General features: G+C 42.0%; 1 protein-coding gene across 6 annotated transcripts in view; it reads left to right on the forward strand.

Annotated features, from left to right (window-relative positions):
• Window positions 1-24,552, forward strand: part of SAMD12 (sterile alpha motif domain containing 12) — a 387,874-nt gene that overhangs the window by 26,607 nt on the left and 336,715 nt on the right. For 2 of the 6 annotated variants that reach the window (XM_045453847.1, XM_045453846.1), the window contains exon 2: window positions 10,880-11,058. In XM_045453847.1, coding sequence (XP_045309803.1) covers window positions 10,880-11,058 — 179 coding nt within the window. Of the gene's footprint in view, window positions 1-8,996; window positions 9,458-10,879; window positions 11,059-24,552 lie in introns of those variants that run through there. The other 4 variants (XM_045453850.1, XM_045453848.1, XM_045453844.1 and 1 more) reach the window with 4 other exon arrangements.

Raw genomic sequence — 24,552 nt, forward strand, 5'->3', positions numbered from 1 at the left:
CATTTCTCCACTCTATCTAAAAGCATATCTAGTGTCTGTATTGTTTTGTTACATTCTTAAGATAGATGCTTACTGTTGTAGATTAAATAACCTTAGTGTTGAGTTCTGAGTTTTGATACTTGTATATTATACAACCAAAGCAAGATTTAGAACATTTCCATTTGCAAGAAAGGTCCTTCTACTTTTTGCAGTGAAATCTTTGTCTTTTCCATTTGGCTCTTGAACCCATCCGTTGCGCTTTTCCTTTTGGTTATTACATTTTTTACTTATAACATTTCCATTGGGTAGTTCTTTATGTCTTCTGTTTCCTGCAACTTTGTTTCTTGGGTGAAGCTTTCTAGTTTCTCATTTGTGGCAGGTGTAATTACTCTTTGAAGATTTTTATCTTGGCTGCTTTCAAATATTTGTCAGATAGTTCTGAGATTTCTGTCATCTTGGTGTTGGCATTTGCTGATTGTCTTTCTCATTTAGTATGAGATCTTCTTGGTTCTTGGTTATGAGTGCTTTTTTAATCAAAATTTGGACATTTTCATTTTATGAGACTTGATCTTATGTAAAACTTGTTGTAGCTGGCTTTAACATCACTCTGGCCGGGTATTACCTGGGAGGTGGGGCCTCCTCATTATCACTGGGTGATGGTGAAGAGTCCTGAGTCTCTCCACCAAGCTTCCTCTGACACTATCCCAGGAAGGAGGGGGCAGTCTCATGGCCTGGTGGAAGTGGATGTCCTGCCTCCTCACCTCAGCTCAACTGATGCTGCAAGGGTGGGGAAGTGGCCTTGATAATGGTGGACAGATCAGAAATTGCGGGCTCCCTATGTGGCTTTCTATGACCCCACCCTCTAGGGGGTTTTGGAGTACCTAGGTACAGCCTGGTGAGGGTGGAAGTCTAGGCTCTCCACTCAGCCTTTGCTGATACGGGTGGTTGGGTGACCTTTTTTTCTGCAGTGTAAACTACCTACTTCTGTCTGTCTGATACCTGAATCCTCCATCTAAAGCTTCACAGAAGCTCTGATTATATCTGCTGTTGTATTCTCCTCATGAAAGAGAGGAGTTAACGTTTGTGCCTTACAGCTTGTCCATAGCCTTTCCCTGTGGTGATGTTGACCTATGTAAGTTAAGTGTTGTTTTAATTTCTGTTGTATTGAGATTGCTTAGTCTGTTTATCATGAGTGGGAAGGGTGAAGGTTTGCTGTGGTGATCACACTTAGGTTAGTCTTTGGGTGAGCAGGGCTCCCTTATAGCAAACTGTTTTTACAAAGGTGAAATCATCTCTAAATGAGTGAGCCAGGGTGAGTGTGCTTCATGTGGCTCAGAGGGGGCAGTGTGCTGACCCAGCTGCACGTGGTCTGAATATTTGGCTCGGATGGACAGTCATGAAGGCTCAGCTCCGGTGGCCACGCGGTAGTTATCAGGGCTACCTATGGGCAGACTTCTGACGACAATGGAGTATTCTTTAGGTTCAATCCTTCATGTCTCAGGGTATCTGCTCCCATCTCTTCTCATCAGCAGGGTGTCTTTCTCTCCAGCCCCCTCGTAGTAATAGATGGGGAGCCATCTATTACTGGTCACTTGCAGACTTTTTGGGAACAGACATGTCCTCTTTTAATGCCCTTGAATTACTGGTTTGGAAATTTGTATTTTACCCCTATTCTTTTTGATAGTAGGAAAGGACTTCAACCTGTATGTTGAATGTTAAGCTTCAATATATATTGAATATATATATAAACTCAATATATATATATATATATTGAATATATATAAAAATATATGTTTATATTTTTATTATGTGTAATCCCTATCTCTCTCTCTCTCTCTCTCTAAACATATCTATATCTATAGATACAGATAGAGAGCGAGAATATACCACATTTAGCTGACCAAGGAGAGGTCTGGAAATCCTATTCTCTTTCCACATAGCCTGACCAAGATAATAAAATCAAACATAATTGAGCTCATTTAAATGGCCTGGGAGTGGGGGAGTGCAGCATACGTAGGTGAGTCCCTCAGACCCATGAGGCTCTTCCTTGATGTTATGATGGAGGGGGCTAGAGTGCTCAGATCCCACTGTCCTCTGGGACATGGGGCACTCTACCCTAGAACAAGGCTCAGCAAACTATTTTGGTAAAGAGCCAGCTAGTAAATATTTAATTTTTGCAGTCCGTTTGGTATGTCCCAACTACTCACCTCTACCTCTGCCATCGTACTACAATGGCAGCATAGAAAACATATAAATAAGCATAGCTGTGTTGCAATAAAACTTACGAACGCTGACATTTGAATTTCATATAATTTTCAAAGATCACAAAACATCCTTTTTAGTTCTTTTTCTCCCCAACATTTAAAAATGTAAAAACTGTTTTTGACTCATAAGGCATATGTAAACAGGCAGTGGGTTGGATTTGGCCCATCGACCCTAGTTTGCTAACCTGCCTTTGTAGATATGTGCTGGACAGGTTCCTTTGCCCAAAGAGACATTGTGCCCTGTCAATTAGCTTAACCCAAGCTTCTTGGCACATTCCCATTCATTCCCATTCATTCATGCATAAATTCTTTTTTTTTTTTTTTTTTTTTAATGTTCATTTTTGAGAGAGACCCTGAGCACGAGAAGGGGAGGGGCAGAGTGAGAGAGAGAAGGAAACACAAAATCCAAAGCAGGCTCCAGACCCAGAGCTGTTAGCACAGAGTCCGATGTGGTGCTTGAACTCACAAGCCGTGAGATCATGACCTGAGCCGACGTTGGGCGTTCAACCCAGTGAGCCACCCCAGCGTCCAATGCACACATTCTTATGAGTGATCTAGGCACTTTTCTGGGCACCGGAGGCTCCTCAATGAGTAAGAGTTATGCCCTCAGGTATTCACTGTATCATCTAGATTGATTCTACCTCTGATAACATTTTTCTTGATAACAGCATGTATTCATGTTACATGTATTCATGTATGTGTACCTCCTCCTTGCTAAGGTATTGCTATATTCAGCTTTTGAAGTCATAATGGGGGTTATGAATCCCAGAGCAGAATATTTTGCTAGGATTTCAGTTTTCATTTTTATCCTTTAGGAAGAGCTAAGCAACGATATATTGTTAAAGTGGTATCATGGGTCAGTTTGGAATGGTTCATCTGAAGTCCCAGAAGAGGCCTGATTTGGTGTTGTCACAAGGGATTACTTTTCTCATGTAGTGTCAAGTCTGGAGATAGGTGGTTAAGAACCTAGCTTGAGCCACTCGCTGATGGTAGAGCCTTTGTTGCTCTTAGCCTCTTGGCTTTCATGTTTATAGCCTATGATCTGTAGCAGCTCTAGATACCACCTCTCCATTCAAGGTGACGAGATGGTGAGAAGGGTGATATAAAAATTCGTTCTCTTCTGTCACTTTCAGAACTGCATCTTTACACATCAAACTTCTGCTTCGGCCCCATAGGCAGGAATCTGTTCACAGCTACAGGTAGCTGCAAGGGGGGCTGGGAAATTGAGTGCCTTTGTGGGCACATTCCAAGAGTCTCTAGGAGAACTTTGGGAAGTGTTTCCTACAAAGAGAGGTCTCTTGTGATTACCTGTAGAGGTCCAGATTACTTGTAGAGGGTAGTGCTGTGCTGAATTTGAACTCAGAGTATGATAAGGCACTTCCATTAATTAAACACATTTAGAGAGTATCTGCTATGTGGTTATCGTATAAGAGTGGTTTGAAACAAGGGCTGTGTTTTCCATGAACTTTAGCAAAAGCAGGACGTAGAAATGAAATTTTAAACGATCTCCATTCCAATAGATAACGATGGGGATTGAAGTACTTTTGTTTCTAAGGTCATGTATTTAGCAGCATTTATTGGATGCCAAATATGTACAGCTGTTTAGTCTCTGCAGGCACACAGACCAGCATGACAGTTTCTCCTCTGCAGAAGGTGGTCAAGAAAATCAGTTTCACATCAGTTGTCTGGTTCTGTGACTTAACATATCTTTGAATTATACAATGAGATAGGAAACAACTTTTATTTGCCTTTTTTGAAAAATAAAAGCTGTAAGTTTTTCTAAGAAGGGAATGGCAGTGAGTAGGATTGAATTGGTATCTTTCCACCATACCTCTGCTTATTCTATAAACAATAATTGAGTACTTACAGTAGGCACTTGGCTAGGCACTCGGTTTGTCAAGCTTTAATGAGCAGTCACTTGCTTCAAGGGGTTCCTAGTCATAGACTAGGCCGACATGTTAATATACTCTTGCGGTGCGTTGTGTATATATACATGGGGTGGCTGGGGGGAATTAGGAGGGGAGAGAATAAGAAAAAAAGGTGAATTGTCAACACTGCTTAGAGAGGATATAATGGTTGCAAAATCAGTTAAAGCTTCACGATGGGAAGAATAGATTAATTTCCTGAAGGATCATCCATGAAAATAAGGGAAGAGTATATTTTGTACAAAGATCAATTCTGTCAAAGTGGAGAAGCACCAAACCTCTCAGCTACAGGCAGCATCTGTGTGGTGGTAGAAACCCTTGGTGCAGGATCTGGAGCAGCCTGCTGGACCTTGGGGGTGTTTGCACAGCGTCTCTGTTAACAGCAAAGCCCAAAATAAAGGAACCTTCAGCTTGAATGGGGCTCAGCCCCTTGTTTCACTGCAGAGAGAGAGTGGTGTGGGTGGGGATCGGAAGACCTGGAAGCTGGGTGACTTCTTGGCAAGTAGGATGCACTTGTTCATGCAAGTGGAGCCAGCACATCCCTTGGTTCTCTCGTCATTTTGAGACAAAATTCCTGGCACTTCTCCATAGCCTGTGACTGTGAGCTAAGTCCTGTCAGAATGGGATCTTTCAGAGGTCAGGTCCAGCAGGGTCTAGGCTCACTTCCAGCAATGAAACACCTCTTCTGCTAGTCAGACTGGGGCCCCTTTTTGCAGCATATGCCCTTTCCAGCAAAATTCTAAAGTAATATGATAGTGTTGAGCTATCCGTGTTTTTTTGTTTTGTTTTGTTTTAAAGAAAACAACATGTTTTTGTTGAAAATCACAGTGAACTTACTGAAAAAACTCTAAAACTTGCGAATAAAGTATTTTTGGAGGGGTGCCTGGGTGGTCCAGTTGGTTAAGCGTCTGACTCTTGGTTTCAGCTCAGGTCGTGATCTCTGTTTATCGGTTCGAGCCCTGCATCAGGCTCTGTGCTGGCAGCGTGGAGTTTGCTTGGGATCCTCTCTTTCGCTCTAACTCTGCCCCTCCCCTGCTCGCTTGGTCTCTCTCAAAATAAATATCTTTGGAATTTCTCTTTCCAGCTATGGAGGCAATATGGGGGAATGAGATGAGAGGGAATGGGCTGTTTTTGTTTTTAGATTCTTTTTTGTTCTAGAATATGTGTAGCATAAAATTTATCATTTTAACCCCCTTTCAGCGTATGACTTAGTAGCATTAAGTATATTTACATTGTTGTGCAACTATCACCTCTATGCGTCTCGAGGACCTTTTCATCCCAAAGAGAAACTGGACTAAGCAGCACATCCCCATTCGCCTCTCCTCCAGCTCCTGCTCACCACTGTTTGACTTCATCTGTGTGAACTTGACTACTACAAGTGCGTCGTGTAAGTGGTAATCCTACAATATTTGTCCTTTTGTGACCAGCTTATTTCACTTAGCATGTCTTCAAGGTTCATCCTGTATCAGAATTTCATTTCTTAAAACTGAAAAGTCCACTGTATGACTGAAAATTCCGTCGTATGTATCACATTTTCTTTATCCATTCATCAGTGGACATTTGGGTTCTTTCCACCTATTGGCTATTGTGAATAATGTTGCTGTGAACATGGACGTACAAATATCTGTTCAAGTCCCTACTTTCAATTCTTTGGTTGAATTGCCAGATCAGATGGTAATTCTGTGTTGAATATTTTAAAGGAATCCCCAGCTGCTCCCAGCAGCTGCACCATTTTACATTCCCACTAGCAAAGCACAAGGGTACCGGTTTCTGAGGGAATGGGCTTTTCCACACGAGAGACAGATGCTACGTTTGCTCTGGCATCTCAAAACATTGTGAAAACTAATGTCCCTGTTAACTCTTTTAAAGGACTATTTATGAAATCTATTTGGTTTTTAATCCTTGATTTTGAAGAGCTTAGTATTAGCAACTTTAATGTGAAAATGATTAGGGCGGCCCTGGAAGGAAAGACCACAAACAGCTTTCGATGTCAAATCAGTAACTAGAAATCAGTAAGGCACAGAGTGGTCCGGAAGCCCGGGGAAACAGGAAGAGGGTCTCCAAGCCGACCTGTGAGCTGCTGAGCCCATTAAATTGAGTAAATAACTTGAGTGAAAACAAGAAAGGGCAGTGATGAGGACAGAAAAGAGGACGCAAACAGGGGCACCTTTTACATGATGAACAAAGAAATGGAGGTCACAGCTTGTAAAGAGGCCATTTGAAAGTTGCTTGATTTGTAAATATTAGGGACATGAAATTTCAGGGAAAACAAAGCAAAGCCTGTCAGAAATGGTTTTAAATAAATAAACCCAAGCACAAAACCTAAATCAACTACTGGGTTTGCAGGCAAGGAGGGAACAGCTATGGAGGATTAAAATATTTGTGTGAAGAAGGTGGCTACGTGTGTAGAAAGTCAAAACACTGTAGTCTGCCTCATGTTTATAGTTCTCTTACATTTTGAATGCTAGGTATTTACCAGCCGAGAGAAGTTTCCTTTTGATTTAAGGCAGGGCTGTATAAAGAGAGGAGATTGCTGGTTCATTTAGCAGCTGAATAAATTTTTTTTTAATTTATTATTTTTTACTGTCTTTATTTTTGAGAGAGTGTGAGTGGGGAAGGGAGGGGGAGAGAGAGGGGAACAGAGAATCCAAAGCAGGCTCCACGCTGTCAGCACAAAGCCCAACGTGGGGCTCAAACCCATGAACTACAAGATCGTGACCTGAGCTGAAGTCGGGTGCTCAACCAACTGAGCCACCAGGCACCCCTGAACAAATGTTTCTTTAATGCCTATTATATGCCAGGTTCTAGACTGGGGAGAGGAGGTCATGGAGGTGACTAAGGGCCTGCCTTGAAGAGCTTGCAGGGGTGGGAGACAAGGTGTACAGATCAGTGAGGTAGACCTCACTACAGCGAGGGAAGTGAAGCACCAGGGCACTGTGTGCATGGACGAAGCATAGCTAAGTGGTTCTTGGTCTGGTATCCAGAAACTCCTAGGCGGCTTTCTAAGGGTCCAAGCTGACACATCGGGTGAGTGGATTTAGCCTCCCAAAGGAGGAAGTAAAACTGGGGTGAAGTAGAACCTCTTTCTAGGAGGAGGGACCAGCATGAGCAAAGGTGAAGGAAGTATGAGAGTCCAATTTGGTGGGGGAGGTATTGGGAGAACAGGAAGTACTGGAAACTCCAAGCAAGTCAGTGGTATTTTGAAGCTGTAAATTTCAAGGCAGCTGGGGATCAGTCTGGAGAGAAAGATCAAAGCTATATATTTTTCTTCCTCTAATGTCCAAATCCATCCTGTGCTAATCTCTCATCTCCTTTTATAAGAAAATTTTTTTAATAGTCATGATTTTAAAATACTGAATATTCGTTGCAATAAGCCATTCTTTGGAGATGGAGAAGCTGATCTGATATTAACAGTAATGAGCCTTCTGCTCTTACAGATTTTGGCTGCTCCATTCTCTTTCTCCATATACCTGAAGTTGGCACTGCTGTTGGTTCTCCAGCATCTATTCCGCCCCTGCCTTCTTGAATACTAGTAGTGTGGTTTGAGAAACTGACTCTAGCAGAAGGGTCAGCTGGTTAACAGTGATGCTACCTCCACTGCCAGGGTTTTAGTTCGTTAATAGGTATGTGATTCACCTTGAGCTGATGGGGAAAAAAATGAATATTTGGAAGAGGATTAGGGGAAAGAGAACCAGACAACTGAACTGTCACTATTTCTAGATGAGACCCAGAAGCTTGTAGCTCAAGGTGCCATGAGGGGACTCAGGCTTATGATCTAGGCGATGTTCTGGATAGAAGAATGGCAAGATGAAAGAAAAAAAAAAAAATAAGAATCCTTGATGAATCCTCTGTTGAGCTGGCAAATATATGAACTCTGAACCTGTACCATTATTGGACTTCCTTTTCTGAAAGCTAATAATTTTCCTTACTGCTTAACCTATTTTGGGTTGCTCATCTGAAGCTTGAAATCATCCATATCCTAAATGATGCTTGATCTCTGTGACCTTCAGTAGACACCTGCATGACTTTGTGACTGTGTGCCTTGAGTCTCCTCTCCCTTATCTGTGAAATGAATGTAATTATGTCTTATCGAGTTTTTATGAAGATCATTTGAGATCCGGCATAAAGCCTGAGGGAGGAGGTGTGAACTAATACATGTTGAACATCTATTGTGTACCATGAAATGGGCTGGTTCTTGGCTCTAGGAAGCTTAGAAGCTAGAAGAGAAATTCAGATAATTTTCATATTGAAAGGTACAAAGCTACATGCATGTGGACCTTTGTATAGTTAGGTAAGGTCATCGATTCAGTATTTGAATACTTACTGTTCCAGGTACACTGATCTAAAATGGGGTGGAGGCAGGGGATGAGGAAGAGATTAAGGGAAGGCATATCTGAAGTGTTCTTTAAGCCAAAACCTGACAGATGAGTAGGAGTTAGGTGAGGAATAGGGAGAACATTTCAGGCAAAGAAACATTACGTACAAAATCTGAGAAGTGTGAAAGAACTTGATGTGTTCAAGAAGTAGGAAGTGTGAAAAGGAAGTGTGTGGTCAGAGTACAGTGAACGAAGGATAATGTGGGTGATGAAGTTGGAAAGGTAGAAGGGAACAGATAATTCAGAGCCTTGGTGGTCATGTTAAAGACTTTTGACTGATCTAGATATAAAATGAAGCCATTGGAAAGTTTTAAGCCAAAGGGTCTCACGATCTGACCTGTACCTTTTTTTTTTTTTTTTTTTTTTAAATTGGGTTTCAGGGCTCAGGCGAGGAAGAGCAGTTAGGCTGGTCAGCATTGTGGGTGAGAGACGTGGGTGGTTCAGACCAGGGTGATGGCAGTGCAGATGGAGCCACATGGATGGATTTGAGCAGCACTGTGGGTGTAGAGCTTGCTGGGCCTGATGATAGATGGAAGGGATGTGGTAAATCGTGGAGAGAGTCCTGCCAAGGATGACTCTGGTTTCTGTGGAACTGGAAGGGACTGGAAAAGGCATTTTTGGGGGTAGTGGTAGAAAATCCAAGATTCAGTTTTGAACATGTTAAATCTGAGCTATCTGATACACTGGAATTAGGGTGTTGAGCTCCAGTTTCACTTAGGTCTGAAGCTCCTAACAGGTCTATCTAGGCCGTGGTTAAAATTTGGACGTCATCAGCAGGTTGTTGATTGTATCCGAGTGTGGGAATGAATGGCTCCTCTGAAGGAGAGCATGGAGAGCAGGAAGGGAACCCCTGCCTCACTTCTGCGAAGCCAGCCCTCATCTCTCAAGTGTCACATACTCTCTTGGAAGCCTGGTAAGAGGAAGCCCTGACCTGAATGGGGTGTTGAGTAAGGGAAGAATTGTAGAATTGCAGCCGTTGGCTAAAAGGGAAGCATGCTGAGGGGAGCCTGGGTGGCTCAGTCCGTTAAGCGTCTGATTCCTGATTTCTCATGGTTTGTGAGATGGAGCCTCACATCAGGCTCTGTGCTGGGATTTTTCTCTCTCTCTCCTCTCTCTCTCTTTCTCAAAATAAACCTTTAAAAACCTCTATATATGTGTGTGTGTGTGTGTGTGTGTGTGTGTGTGTGTATGTGTGTGTATATATAAAGGGAAAATATATATATAAAGGGAGGCATGCTGAGAATGGAGGGAAAGTGAAGATATTGAGTAAAAGTCACCAATGAGGTAGAGTCCTGAGTGGGATGGCGGAGTGAAGGTTCTGGCCCTGAATCCTCTGAGGCCAAAGGGAAGGGGATAAGGAATTTAATTAAATTTAAAGGGGTGGAGTCCCAGGGAGGTGAGAGAATTTACTACCAGAAACCTTGAAGCGTGCACGCACGCGCGTGCACACACACACACACGTATTGTGTGCACGTGCACATGCACACCAAGCCTCACACATGCTGGATGCTTCGTGGAGGTCATCTGCGGGGAATGTATGGTTCCTGCTATTTCTTTGATGAATGCTGGGTACTTTGGAGGGGCTCAGTAAGTATTTGTTGAATAAATAATTATGCTCAGAAAATGGGCTGTAGATTTTATTTATGGTCCTATCCACGTTAGGATGTGGAGAGGGTAAGGCAGGAAAAATCTAGGCTTGACTCCATTGAACCCTTCACCTTGGTCTTTCCTTCTCTTTCATGTAGCTGTAATAACTGTTCTAAAGTCACTTGTCCTTTTGTTTGCCTCTTCTATTGGACCATAAGATCTTGGAAGGGAACATCTGTCATATATGAATCCATGTTTCCAGGATCTAATCCAGGGGATGTCTCATGGTACGTGCTCAGCAAATAGTTGCACAGTCCATGCAAGCAGAGGTACTTGAGTGGATGCTTGAATAGATTCAGAGGAGGAGGGAACAAGCACTCTTCCAGATGGAGGCAGAGACAAGAAGCTGAACTGCAGGGGTTGAATGAGTTGCATGTGTGGGAGGCAGGAACGAAGTTGCCCGATTTGGTAATCTCATCTGTGATGTGGGCATTAGTAACTTGCTCAAGGTCAAACAACTTGGAACTGATGGTTTCTGGATTTGTGCTGAAATCTTTCTGACTTGAGAGCTCAGGGTTTCCTCTATGCCATGCTCCCTCCTCCCCAGATCATTTCCCATAGTTATCACACCACTTGTAAACTTGCCACTGCTTTGTTTCTTCCCTCTGAGGCCACACGAAATACTGTCTGTCGTGGACGCCTTCTTTGCAGGACTTGTTTTCAGTTATATTTTTTTCCTCTTTGCTAGCTCTCCACTGTGGCTTGAATCCACGGGGTATTGATCATCCTGCCCGTGCCGAAGGTATTAAACTACAGATTGAAGGTGAAGGTGTTGAATCTCAATCCATTAAAAACAAAAATTTTCAGAAGGTGCTTGACCAAAAAGGAACCCCCAAGCGACTGCCAGCAGAAGCTGAGACTGCTAAGGTAGGTAGTAATCCACTAAATTATGGAGATTGTGGAAGCTGCAGCTTTGATACTTTGTGGTCCAGCCACAGAGAACGGATGGTTCTTTCACTCCTTCCCGGTGTATCTTCAGTTAAATGAACACCGACTGCTTCTGGGTTCTAGGCAATAATGAAAATGTTGACTGCATCCCCTTTAGAGTTAAACACGTTTGTGGTCCATGTCCTGCCACTAGTATGGTACAGAATGGGCTATTGAGAAAGATGCCCTGGACTTAAAGGTGAAAGGTGTGTTTGCCAGGCTCACACTTACCATTTTATGAACTTAAGCATGTCATGTGATTATGCAGGCCTTAGATTCTTCTTCTATGGAATGGTATCATAAAAACTCCCTCCACCATGGGTAGAACAGATGAAATAATAGCATGCATTGGAAGGATTGTGCAAAAGGTCCAGTGCTGCTTGTGCATGAGGGTCTTTGGCCGACAAACACTGTTAATTAATCACCGATGTTTTATTCAGTATATCCATGTATTCCAGGTACTGTTTTAAGGACTCTTGATATACTGGCCTACTGTGTCCCTATAACAATTCTGTGAGGTAGACCATCATAAACAGAACTCTGATGGAAGATAGAATTCTCCTACTTTGTTTTAGGATGCTTAGTTCTTTTTCGTTTTTATTTTTTTTTTATTTTTTATTTTTTTTTAATTTTTTTTTTTTAACGTTTATTTTTGAGACAGAGAGAGACAGAGCATGAGTGGGGGAGGGGCAGAGAGAGAGGGAGACACAGAATCTGAAACAGGCTCCAGGCTCTGAGCTGTCAGCCCAGAGCCCGACGCGGGGCTCGAACTCACGGACCGCGAGATCGTGACCTGAGCCGAAGTCGGACTCCCAACCGACTGAGCCACCCAGGCGCCCCTTTCGTTTTTAGTCTTAAATCTAGGTACATAACATACATACACTAGTAAAATGGGGCTTGGAGGGTAGATGATCCTTTAGTAAGGACCACCTCTTCTAAAGGTTTTCCACAGTGGAACTGGCACTTGATGGATTCTTTGTGTGAAATCAGTGAAGATGCTCGTGTCAAGGGCACAGTTGAAGATGTTCATATTAGTTTGCCCCTTGGAAATTGAAGAAACTAGTCTTCATGTGGTGTTCAGTTTTTCCCTTGTGCATTCTCTGCAGAGGAATTTCCTTTCAAATGTTTGCATGAATGAATATGTGCGTGCCTTGGAAAGCAAATGTTACAGTCAGCCAAGAAAAACTTGAAGTAGAAAGGTCACTTTGCTGTCCTATAGGAACCAACTCCCTCCCCACCCCAAACGTCTTCCAAAATCAAATGTGAATGTCTCTGCTGTATCCACAGTTGTGAATAACTGCTACTGTTACTTCCTTTCTTTAGTGTAGATAATTAAAACCGATGACCTTAAGTGCATGCCTTTGTGTGTTGTAGAGTTGGGAAATGATTAGCAAGGATACTGTAGATATTTGGCACTAGACATTTTAGTGGAAAGAAATTGCATCTCCTAGGAAATTGGTCGATGGTTGAAGTTTGGTTTGTGAGGAGAGTTGGAAATAAGTGAGCCCTGTTATATTTAAACCTCCTCCATCTCTGATGCTACACAGACATCTTGAAAGAGCAAGGGGAGAAAGTGTATGAAGGATCTTCTTTAGGAAGATAAATAGCTTGAGTGGGATCTTTTTAGAAGGATGGTTAAAATATTAAAAAGTAGAGTGGAGGAAAAGAAAATTGCTGGTATTTGTCTGATTTTAATTCAGTTTTAAACATTTCCAGATCATATTGCTGGTCTGTTTTCCAATAAAAAATAAAGTTTTATTTAAATCTGATATGATTTGATTACTTCTGAAGTATTTGGAATATGTGATACTGTAGTAATTCCTGAATTTCACGTTGATAGCATTTGCTTTTGCCTCTAGATCACTTTATATTTGCTTTGCTGAAAGCATACTTCACTGAGAATAAAGTAGTCTATAATGACCCTTTTCTCAAGCATAGTCCACATATTGGAAACCAGATTCATTTGAATTATCCAGATCATCTACAGTGTAAGGTGTTAAGGGGATTCTGAGTATTTTCACGTTGACATCATATTTAGAAGTGGACAGACCAGAAGCCTTAGTAGAGCTCAGGCAAGGCATGGAGGACCCGAGGACAACTGTGTTTGCTGGGCAGACAGAATTAAAAGTAAGTACCACAGTGTGATTACTACAGACGTACAGTGTTACAGACACTGAACCTTCCGTGCCACAGTGTGAACTTATTTTGTGTGTGTACAAACACCTTTAAAGGGTTTTCGTTGCCTTAGAGGGTTATTGGAGTTGCAAGTTTTCTTTTTTTCTTGAGTAAATAATTGAATGTTGGGTAAACTGACCTACTCTAAATAAAAAATCTGTTAGAAATGTATAAATTTAAAGGCACTCAGTAATGTAAATTGGTACAGCTTTTCTGGAGGACAGTCTGATAGTAGCTATCAAAATTTTAAATGTGTGTAACTTCTGAGCCAATAATTCCCTCTAGTAACTTGTCCTAAGAAATAATCATCCAGATGTGCAAAAATGCCTACAGGACGATGGTCACTCTGGCGTGGTTTATAATATGAAAATGTTGGGAACAGCCCAACTGTTTATTCCTAGAATGCTGGCTAAAGGTACTATGTATATTCATGCAAGGGAATAGGATTCTGTTCCTCCCTTTATAAGGGTAGGAGAGACCTGTGGATTCATCTTAGTCTGTTCAGTCTGCTGTAACAAAATACCATAGTCTAGGTGGCTTATAAACAACAGAAATTTATTTCTCACAGTTTTAGAGGCTGGGAAGTTCAAGATCAAGGTGTCACCAGAATCATTGTCTGATGAAGCCCCACCTCCTGTTCAGATGGCCATTATGTCACTGTGTTACATGGTGGAGAGGGACAAGAGTGCTCTCTGGAGCCTCTTTTAGAGCACTGATCCCATTTATGAGGACTCCACTGTCATGACCTACGCATGTAAAAGGGCCCTACCTCCTAATACCATCACAATGGGGGTCAATATAGGAATTTTAGCAGAACATAGACATTCAGTCTACAGCAATATTTATGTGGGAACATGAGTGTGATGATACTTTAAAGTGAGGGGAAGAGAAGGACACAGTGTGTATAGCATGTCCCCATTTATGTAAAAATGTCTGTTTCTGAATAAAGACGTCACTGAGTCTGGAAGAGTTTATTGCACAGTATGAACAGCGGTTTATATCCAGAGTTGAGATTATGGGGGAAAACCTTCTCTTCACTTCTGTTTTCAGGGTTTTTTTTTTTTTCTTTTATTTTTTTAAAGATATGCATGCTTTTAAGTGTATTGACTTCAAATCCCTTTTCAGATTGCTCTATTAACTTGAGTAGCTCAACTGAGACTTTCCTATTTGAGTCGATATTGTGCCTTTTAGGGTGCTGATTTCCTCCCATGGCTTCCAATTCTTGTTGGTAAGTTATTTGCCAAAGGAGTAAGTTCCTTGGGGGACTTTTTGCCTATATGTGCCTTGAGTTTGGAGACCATTTGGTGTGGTGCTTTTGCTTGTCTCCTGTTGAACTTTTTGAGATGTAACAGCTCTGACCGGTGTTACATTACAGTTCAGTTTGATTTTGGATCCCTTTGCTACTGATTATGCAAATCAAGTGGTCCTCCCCCATCTCCCCATCCCTTATGCACTTTCTTGTTTGCAGGCTTCACACGAACCTGGTTCCAGCTTCCCGTCATGCCTGTGGGCCTTGCCACTTGGAGTCTAGCCATGCTGGGTTTGAAACCAATCCCTCCCCATGTCACCTGTCCCAGATCCCAGCAGGCATAGTGACCTTCATGCCACCTCATTGCTGCGGTTTTCTGACACCTAAAAATTTCTCTTCTGTGACTTCAAGCTTGGCTTTACATCAATTTAGAGATTGATTTTCTAGTGCCTTTAAGTTCTAGAACCCAAGGAATGGGAGATTGTAGCATGACATGCTTAATATACCATCTTGACTCTGAAATTTGTGTTACTTTCATAATCTAAAGATACATCTCTCTTTCTATTTTATGTTCTTGAAATAATTATCTTTTTTGCTTCTCTTAGAATGTGATTTTGGAGCCATTGACTCTAATCCCCAAAAGACTAGGACTCTCATTCCAGAAAGAGGTGGTTTCTGCCAGGAGATGCCTGTAGCTCTTACCATAAGAGAAACCAATGGAGAACCAAGCTCACTTTTTTAAAATTTATTTATTTATTTATTTATTTATTTATTTATTTATTTATTTATTTATTTTTGAGACAGAGACAGAGCATGAACGGGGGAGGGTCAGAGAGAGGGAGACACAGAATCTGAAACAGGCTCCAGGCTCTGAGCTGTCAGCACAGAGCCCGACGTGGGGCTCGAACTCACGGACCGTGAGATCATGACCTGAGCCGAAGTCGGATGCTTAACCGACTGAGCCACCCAGGCGCCCCCCAAGCTCACTTTTAATTAAGCTTTATAACTGGGCAGCAGTGAGTCTAGTTGGAAAAAAAAAAAATGGAGCCAACTGAAATGTTGGCTCTACAAAAAGATACTTACCAATGTAAATTCTAATTGCTTATGTGCACTTGGGACTCAAGAGAGTACACGTGCCATCAGGGCTGCAGTTACAAGTTCAAGATGGGAAAGAAAAAAAAAAAAAGCCATGTTAACGGTTAATTTTATGCTACAGTTGGATTCAAGGCAAGAGATAAGAAGTATAACATTTTTATCTCCTAGGGAGGTGCAAAAATTATAAATGTACACATATGGGGGAACGTACAGCCACCACAGATGAGAGCCAAGGTGAGGGTCTTAACACAGAGAAGGCACAGCCTCTGTTGTCTATCAACTTATTTTTATTCTTAATCTTTTTTTTTTTTTTTAATTTTTTTTTTTTCAACATTTATTTATTTTTGGGACAGAGAGAGACAGAGCATGAACGGGGGAGGGGCAGAGAGAGAGAGAGACACAGAATCGGAAACAGGCTCCAGGCTCTGAGCCATCAGCCCAGAGCCTGACGCGGGGCTCGAACTCACGGACTGCGAGATCGTGACCTGGCTGAAGTCGGACGCTTAACCGACTGCGCCACCCAGGCGCCCCTATTCTTAATCTTTTTACCATTGTAGTCACGGAGGCCCAAGGCCAGCTCCTAGTCCTACAGACCAGGTATATGCCCACATAGAAGTTTCCAAGGAGACAGTCCTATGAGAGACCAAGGTCCTTCCTGGAGAGGCCCTGGCCTGAGGTTTGTTCCCCCTTTTCTCACAAGCAGTGGAGATGGAGCAGCCAGAGAGAAGGTGTACCAGTAAAGTAGAACTTGACCTATGTTGTGAAATATGGGTAAAGCTCAAATATGCAGCAGTTAAGAATGGAAGCAATGAAGTCTAAGTACCTTGAGCCAAGGTTTGGCAGCAGACTTCCTTAGGTGTGCTCAGCAGCAGTCTCCTTAGAGTCAAGATTCATGTTTTGGAAACAGGTTAGAACAATACGTTGGAGCCAAGTTTATGGGATGTGAATGCTAGGATGAGGAATGTGAGTTTGTTTTCTGCCTGCACTGCTCAATATGGTAGCCACTAGGCATATATGGCTATTTAAATTTATTAAAACTGAATACAGTAGATCTACTTCCTTGGTCATACCAGCCAAATTTCAAATGGGCAGTTGCCACGTGTCCAGAGGCTATTGTTTTGGATAGCACAGACCTAGAACATCACAGAAACTTCTATCAGCCAGCATGCCCTGATCTGTAGAAAGCTATTGATGAGACACTTGGGTGGCTCAGTCTGTTAAGCATCTGACTCTTGGTTTCGGTTCAGGTCATGATGTCATGGTTCATGAGATTGAACCCCTTGTCGGGCTTCACGCTGACAGCATGGAGCCTGCTTGGGATTCTCTTCCTCTGTCTCTGCTCCTTCCCAGCTCTCATGCAGGGCATGCCTGCATGCTTGCTCGTGCTCTCTCTTTCTCTAAAAATGAACTTTAAAAAAAAAAAAAAGTTACGTAAGTTCTCTGGGTATAGGAGTAAAATGAGAAAACAGTATTGTTGACATTGTCTCTAATTCTTGTCCTTGGGTCTTGGAGGACATGTGCATCAGTCATAAGAAAGGTTGAAATAGGAGTCTGTTTTGAGAATAATGTTCCCAACTGTTCTGATGGTTGCGATTTCCATTTCCATGGCAACTCTGGCTATGGCATAAATCAGCCTATCAGCAGGCAGTATCCTGCCTGTTCCCTGTTGGAATTCTGGGATGTATCCTCACCAGTGGCCTAAACACAGCATTGGGAAATGAGAAACTTTTGCCTTCTAGACTTGATTTTCTAGGTGCTCACAAGGAAACTCCCTTTCTGTGTTCTTATGCCTATAAAATAAGGGTTTCCTACAGTTTGTATTTTTTCTTGCCAATGATTCTAATTTGCTAGAGTCTGTAAAGTGGCACAGAGTGAGAATCAAGAGTCTTGGTGGCTTTTTGAAGATGGCATTTTGAGTGTCCCTCATACATGCATGACTGCCTTGTATTTTTTTTTTTTTTTAATACGTATCCCTATTTAGCAGCTAAGAAAACAAAGCGTTCAAATGAGTTGCCAAAACTTAGTTTCTGGCTAACAACTAGAGAAAGATGGCATTCAAGTGTAAGTCAAATGACTCCAAACCCAGGGTTTTTTATTCCCTTGACATTAAATGTACAAATGACTTATTTATTGGAAAAGAAAATATAATCTGTTATACTGAGAATCTGGCCGGCTGGGCTGAAAATGAGGTTAAAAAAACACTGCACGTGATCTGTATTCCTCAGAGAGAAACACAGAAAATCTTGATCACTGTTTTATATAAGGGAGAAGCAATGCCAGCATCTAAAACAGTGAATAATTGCCTGCATTTGGCTTTGGGATGCATTATGTGAATCTTTGGCAGCAGATAGCCTTTTCTCATTAGGCTAATATTAGATTTAGTTTGTATTTCTTTGGCACCAAGTTAAAGGAGCTGGCCTGGAACTTGGTGCTGGAGGCAGGAGGAGAAAGCTTGGTGCTTTGGATAAGCCACAGGCGGATAAATGAGAGTTGACTGGAGATGGCTGGTGGATGTTTGTAACTCTGAGCAAGAAGCATTCATTTGGGATTAAAACAGAAAACTAAAAGAATTTTGACTGGGTTAAAAGGTGAAGGGTGGATTGTACTTAACCTTGATCAAATTACATTGCTCAGCTGCCTCTGAGAAGGTCTATGGCAATTTGGGGATAGAATGATCTAATTCTTGGCTCTCTGTATTTCTTGGCTTGGGGAGGAAGCATGTCTCCAAAAGAAGCTGCCAATCCAATATAATGTCACCAATGATATGAAAGGACATAATGCATTGGAAATGTAATGAGCACACACTTTAAGAATTGTCAGAAGGGTCAGAACAAGAGAGGCAAGCCAGAATGACTTCATGCTATGTGAGTTCCAGGGCCCCAGCACATATATACTGGGCACTTGGAAAGCTCTCAGGAGAAACTATAACAAGTCCATATTTGAAGAGGTAAGCATTTGTTACTGAAGTATCGAGCTCTTAAAAGCGTAAGAAATAGGGTGTATTTGCACCAAAGATTCATGGTATGATCAACAAAGAAGGAACCTTAGGGAGCATCTGACCACCTAATTTATAGGTAAGGAAACTGACTCTGGGCTTCTCCAAGATTTGGAGGCCAGTAGTGGCCCAGTCTAGTCTCAAATATAGTTCAATACATGGCCAGTTCTTTCCATTCTATCATGCTGACAAATTTATGTGAAACAAGTTCTTGGAGCCATTTGGTTAATGGTACTTTTCTGGTGTAGTAAGACTATGATGTGTGCCATTTGAAGGTACAGAATGAAAGGTGCCGCTCAGGGAAAGTGGAGCCCGTAACAGCAGGTGGATCAGAACCACGTTACAATTTCACTGACCATTTTGACATAGCAGAGGTAGGCCTCTGGAGGAGAGGGCATTTGGGTTCTAGGGATGGCCTGTCTGATGGCTCTCTGCCCCAGTGCGTTTCTTTTCCAGTCTGAAATGTAAAGATCAGTAACCCACTATGGAAGCAGTTTAAAGAGTCCTTAACAGAACTGAGTTAAGAACCTCAGTCAGAACTGAGATATTTCAGGAGAGTATGCATCTACATGAAGGCAAATGTATATCTTGGGCCTGAGAAAGAGACAAACATAGGTGGGACTCAGGACAACAGTGAGCTTATGCTGTAGTTGTGATGAAGAATCCTAGTCCTCAATGACTGAGGTTGGAAAAGCTTAGCATGTAAGGGCCTTGGTTAACCCAGCTGAGTAAGCTTAAGAAGCAGGTAAAGCAGAGTCATAGGTTCAAGTGTGAGAAGGAGTAAGATGAACATTATTAGAGGGCTGTGGGAGAAAGCAGTGTTTGGCCTTTGCCTGCAACCATAGCTAAGGGCTATTGCTAGTTCTTAGGGAGGGGCATTACAGTTTAACAAATACACATCTTCCCAGAGCACATACAGTCTGTCTGTCTGTCTGTCTCTCTCTCTCTCTCTCTCTCTCTCCCTCTCTCCCTCCCTCCCTCCCTCCCTCCCCCCTCCCTCCCCCCACACATACATATGCTAAAATACCTTCTTTATAAAATGCATGTTTAGTAAGGTTTTTAAGTGAATCTTTGCTTTCCTTGGTATCCTACGTTGTAGTTGCTGTTGAGCTATAAACACCTCAACTCAGGTGACCATTTAGAATGGGGTTTGCAAACTTACAAAGGGACAGATGGTAAATGGCTCTGCACTGTTAGAGGGGCGTGTTGCTATCCCCATGTGACTTTGAGGAAGTGGATGCATTTCTCTGAGATAGTTAAGTGGTGGACCTGTGGCTGAGTTGCATGTCTGCATATCCTCACTGCTCCATATCCTTCAGCTGTGCCTCTGCCCCTGGGGGGTACTAGGCATCTCAGCTTCTGACGCTGCACACCCAGTATGATGGAGAACTGTGGGGAGAGGGGTGGGAGGTAGAGGGGTACTTCAAATCATTTTAAAAGAACATTTTTTCTCTTCTCTATAATTATACAAATGAGCACAGTGTACGTTCTATTTGGACATAAGTTGCCAAAAGTTTATAGTTGGAAAGGAAAAAAATGTAAGTAATCACTTAAAACTACCCTGATTTACTCATACATTGAGAAAGATTTTGTAATGATTGAATTGGAAAAAGAGTATTCCACTATGTAAAAGAAACAAAATGCAAACTGCATAGGCACATCTGTTGTACAGAGATGGAGTATTCACCAATATATCCTGTTCATTCATCTGCCCCTACAACCTATTTTGAAAGCCATGCATGTTCCGTCTCCACTGTCCTCACAGGTCCACATCACCATCTCCTCTCCCGTGGACCACCTCAGAAGCCCCTTAACTGGCTTCTGCTTCACTCTTGTCCTCCTGCAATCATGCTCCACACAGCAGTATTGAATCAGAGGATGCCATTCACCTGCTAGGCATCCTTAATGATTTTCCATAGCACTTCATGAATTTAAATTTTTACTTATCGTGACTGATAAGACCCTAAGACCTTTGGGCTTTGCTTGCCTTCTCAACTTTGTCACATGGGAGGCTCTCTTCTGGTTAGTTGAGCTCCAGACATACTTATCTTTCTGTTTCCTGAATATACCAAGGTCATTCTGTCTTGAGAGCATTGGTACTTGTCCTCCCTCCTCCTGGTTTCCTCCCCTTCATCATTGCACAGCTGATTCTTTGTCATTTAGGTCCTAGCTCAAAGCTCAAATGTGCCTCTCTAGAGAAGGCAGACCACCCTAACTAAATTAGTTCCCCAGTCACATTCTGACATCACTGTCCTTCATGGAAGTTCTACCTGTCTGAAATCCTCCTGTTTATTTTCTGTGTCTCCAGTAAAATTGAAACACTTTGAGAGCAGTGGTCTTGTCTGTCTCATTCCCTGCTATAACATCAGTACCTGCTACACTGTCTAGCACATAATGAAGAATGCATTTTTGATAAATGAATGAATCTGTTGATGTGAGACAGACGTCTCTTGCCTCTGAGTCCTCCTCTGTTTTGCCTCATCGTTAATTCATTATGTTTAGCCTCTCTACAAGCGAACAGAAAGATAAATCTTGCAACATCCTATAGTGGTTGGCCATGTGGGGGGAATAGTTTTCTGAACAGTTTTCTCACTGAGTGATGAGTGAGACCTCATCCGCAGGGTGAGCAATGAATACTTCCATAACCAATCAACTATTCTTCATCCTCAAAATCTAGATTGTCTCTAAGCCAGAGAAAATAGCTTTTTGCAGTGTGGCAAGCATTCTAAACTTAGATTCTCCAACCTCCATGTCAGGACCTGGTAATCTCTTCTACCTCCAGGGTTGGCCAAGATTTCAGATGGCAAGGTTCTCTCACCCCCACGCATAACTCTCTTTCAGCATCCTCAGCATAAGCATCTGTTGACTCTCCCGATTTCTTACCCTATTTTCTTTTCTTTTTTTTTTTTTTTTTAATTTTTTTAAGTTTATTTATTTGAGAGAGATGGCGTGAGTGGGGGAGGGGCAGAGAGAGGAGACACAGAATCCAAAACAGGCTCCAGGCTCTGAGCTGTCAACACAGAGCCCGATGCAGAGCTCAAACTCCCAAACCATGAGATCATGACCTGAGCCAAAGTTGGACACTTAACTGACTGAGCCACCCAGGTGCCCCTCTACCCCCATTTTCTTGAAGTCAAAACTGGAAGGAGATGGAAAGCAACAGCTTCTCCTTAAATGATTAAGAACTTTGCCTTAAATTGAAAATCAGACCAACAGGCACCAATAAATACCTAAAACATTATTTTCAGTTCTTAATGAATTAGAAATGGCTTTTAAATGTTGCTTTCACAGGTAACCTTAGACATTTGCTATCATAGTCTGCTTGGGTTGCTATAACAAAATATGCCTAGTCCATACTAGGTGGCCTTAAACAGTAGATCTATATCTCTCAGAGTTCCAGAGGCTGGGAAGTCCCAAGATCAAGGTGCCAGCCAGTTGACTCCTGGTGAGAGCCCTCTACCTACCTGGTTTGGAGAAAGATAGCCTTCTGGCTGTGTTCTCACTTGTTTGGGAGAGAGTGAGCTCTAGTCTGTCTTCTTCTTAAAGGGACATTAATCCTATGTGGTTCCACCCTCATGATCTCATCTAAAACTATGTCTCAAAGCCCCATCACCAAATGCCATCACATTGAGGTTAGGGCTTCAAGATAGGAATTGGGGAGGGCACACAAACATCTGGTCCATAACATATACTAAACATGCATTTTGGCTAAAAGCTAAACGGCTGAGTGTTAAATCATTATGTGGCTGAAGCTGAATATCACCATCATAGGATGAATATCTTGCTGGCATACAAGAATAAACCTGAAATATTAATAAGAATGCCTATTTATTACAACTTAATTAAAATTATACCAAGCAGATTCTGTTAAAAATTGGCATTGTGGTAAGTGGTAATAATTTCTCAGAGCTGTCAGCTCCTGTGGTTTTATATTGTACATTTATGATACTGAAAATGTGCTCTCTCTCAGCTGAGGTCAGTAATGGAGCAACCTAAGATTTTTGTCAAGCTCTGTCATGACAGGGTCATGCTAATGGTGATATCTCCCCTTCAAGTCATTAAGTTTTCTCCTTCTCCAGTAGTAACTACGAAAATAAAGGCTTCTACTCTTGGGCTTGCCATCTTGGTTGAAAGTCATGAGGCAATTTCATTGAAACAGTCCCATAAACTAAAGCTTTGGGCTATACTTGAAAAAGATGCTTTTTTTAAAATTTCAAAATGAAGCTTAATTTTGTTGCTATCGCTTGTGGTTTTTTTAAGCAACGTTTTCACAATATTCATTGTAAAGCAGGATTCTCAACTCAGCAGCCAGAATGGTCTAGTTAATGTGCGAGTCAGATCATGTTCTTCGTCAGCTTCCCGTTTTCCTCAAAAGCCAATGTCCTTCAGATGCCCTACCAGGCCCTGCGTGATCTGTCCCCTGGCACGCCACTCATGTCATCTGCTACCACACTAGCAAAGGCTCAGGCTGTTCCTACGTTAAACCGGGCATCTTCCCACCTCAGAGCCTTTGTACTGGCTGTTCCCTCTGCCCACAATTCCTTTTCCTCAGGATGCACAAGCCGTGCTCCTTCATCTCCTTTAAATCCTCACTGCTCAGCCTTCTCAGTGAGGTTTACATGGGCTCTTCTATCTAAAGAATGAACTTTTTCCCAATGCCCCTGATCCCCTCCCAGCCCCAGTATACCCATCACTTGCTAAAACCGTGTATCAATTCCTTATTATGCACATTATTATCCTACATCACCATCCACCACAGTGTAAACTCCAAGAGCAGGGACCTGTTTTGTTCACTAATCCCTATGACTGCTAACCATGCCTGGTATGTCCTAGGAGTGCAGCCATTTTTTGTTTACATGAATATTTGTAATAACTGGTATACATTCATCATCTGGCTGATAAACTTTTAATCTTGTATGAAGCAAACCAGGAGAATCTTAACTCTAAGCGACATGCCTAGTTTTATTGGAAAGGGAATTTTCATATAGGGACAATAAACCTAAAGAACACCCCTGTTTGTGTTACTGATGATGCCATGGTGATGAGATATGTAAATAACTTGTAAGATCAAATGATAATAATTGCACACAAGTTTGGGGTTGCCAAAAACACAGTTGAAATGGCATTTGGCTACTTGGCCTGCCAAAAACCAAGGTCGAAGCCAAATCCTAATAGCAGATTTTTGACCAAATGCTACAACCAAAGCTGGACATAGGCACCTCCTCATTCTTAATATAATTAACCAGTTTAGACCCTAATTGGTCACATGTCTACCTTCCACACTGTGTAATCTATTTTGGGGGGGAAATCTGATACCAGCCTTTCACATGTTGTAAATACACAAAAAGGGTTAACCCTACAAAGGCCTGGATAATAGTAACCGCTTGCAGGTGGCCAGTACAGGCCAGAACTATAACAAAACAGATCTTTGAGGAAGATCTCAAAACTTGGATTTGTTATCACACAGACATTCTTATACAGGATATGTGACTTCACTATTTTGATTTATCTTCAAATTACATCATAATGTTCGCCAGGCTCTAGGGCCTAGGTCTGATCCCTGTCCTACTACTTACTAGCTATATTACCTGGGGCTCATTTCTTGACCTCTCTCTGCTTCAGTGTCTTCATCTACCCATTAGGGACAATCCTTGTATATACCTCACAGTATGGTTGTTAGAATCACTGCGGTTGATGTATATGGTGCTTAAAACAGCTCCTGGCATATTGTAATCATGATGTAAGTTTGCTACTATTGTTGTTCTTAATATCATCCTCCAGATATTTTGGCCAGATGGATTAGAGAATACTTTTTATTTATTTATTTTTTTAGCAGTGGGTTTCAAATTAGGTGCCTATAGCCATATTGGATTTATCAACAAGTTTTATTTGCCCACACAAATTTAAAGTTCAGATTCAA

The sequence above is a fragment of the Leopardus geoffroyi genome, chromosome C3, assembly GCF_018350155.1.
Source record: "Leopardus geoffroyi isolate Oge1 chromosome C3, O.geoffroyi_Oge1_pat1.0, whole genome shotgun sequence".
Lineage (NCBI taxonomy): Eukaryota > Metazoa > Chordata > Mammalia > Carnivora > Felidae > Leopardus > Leopardus geoffroyi.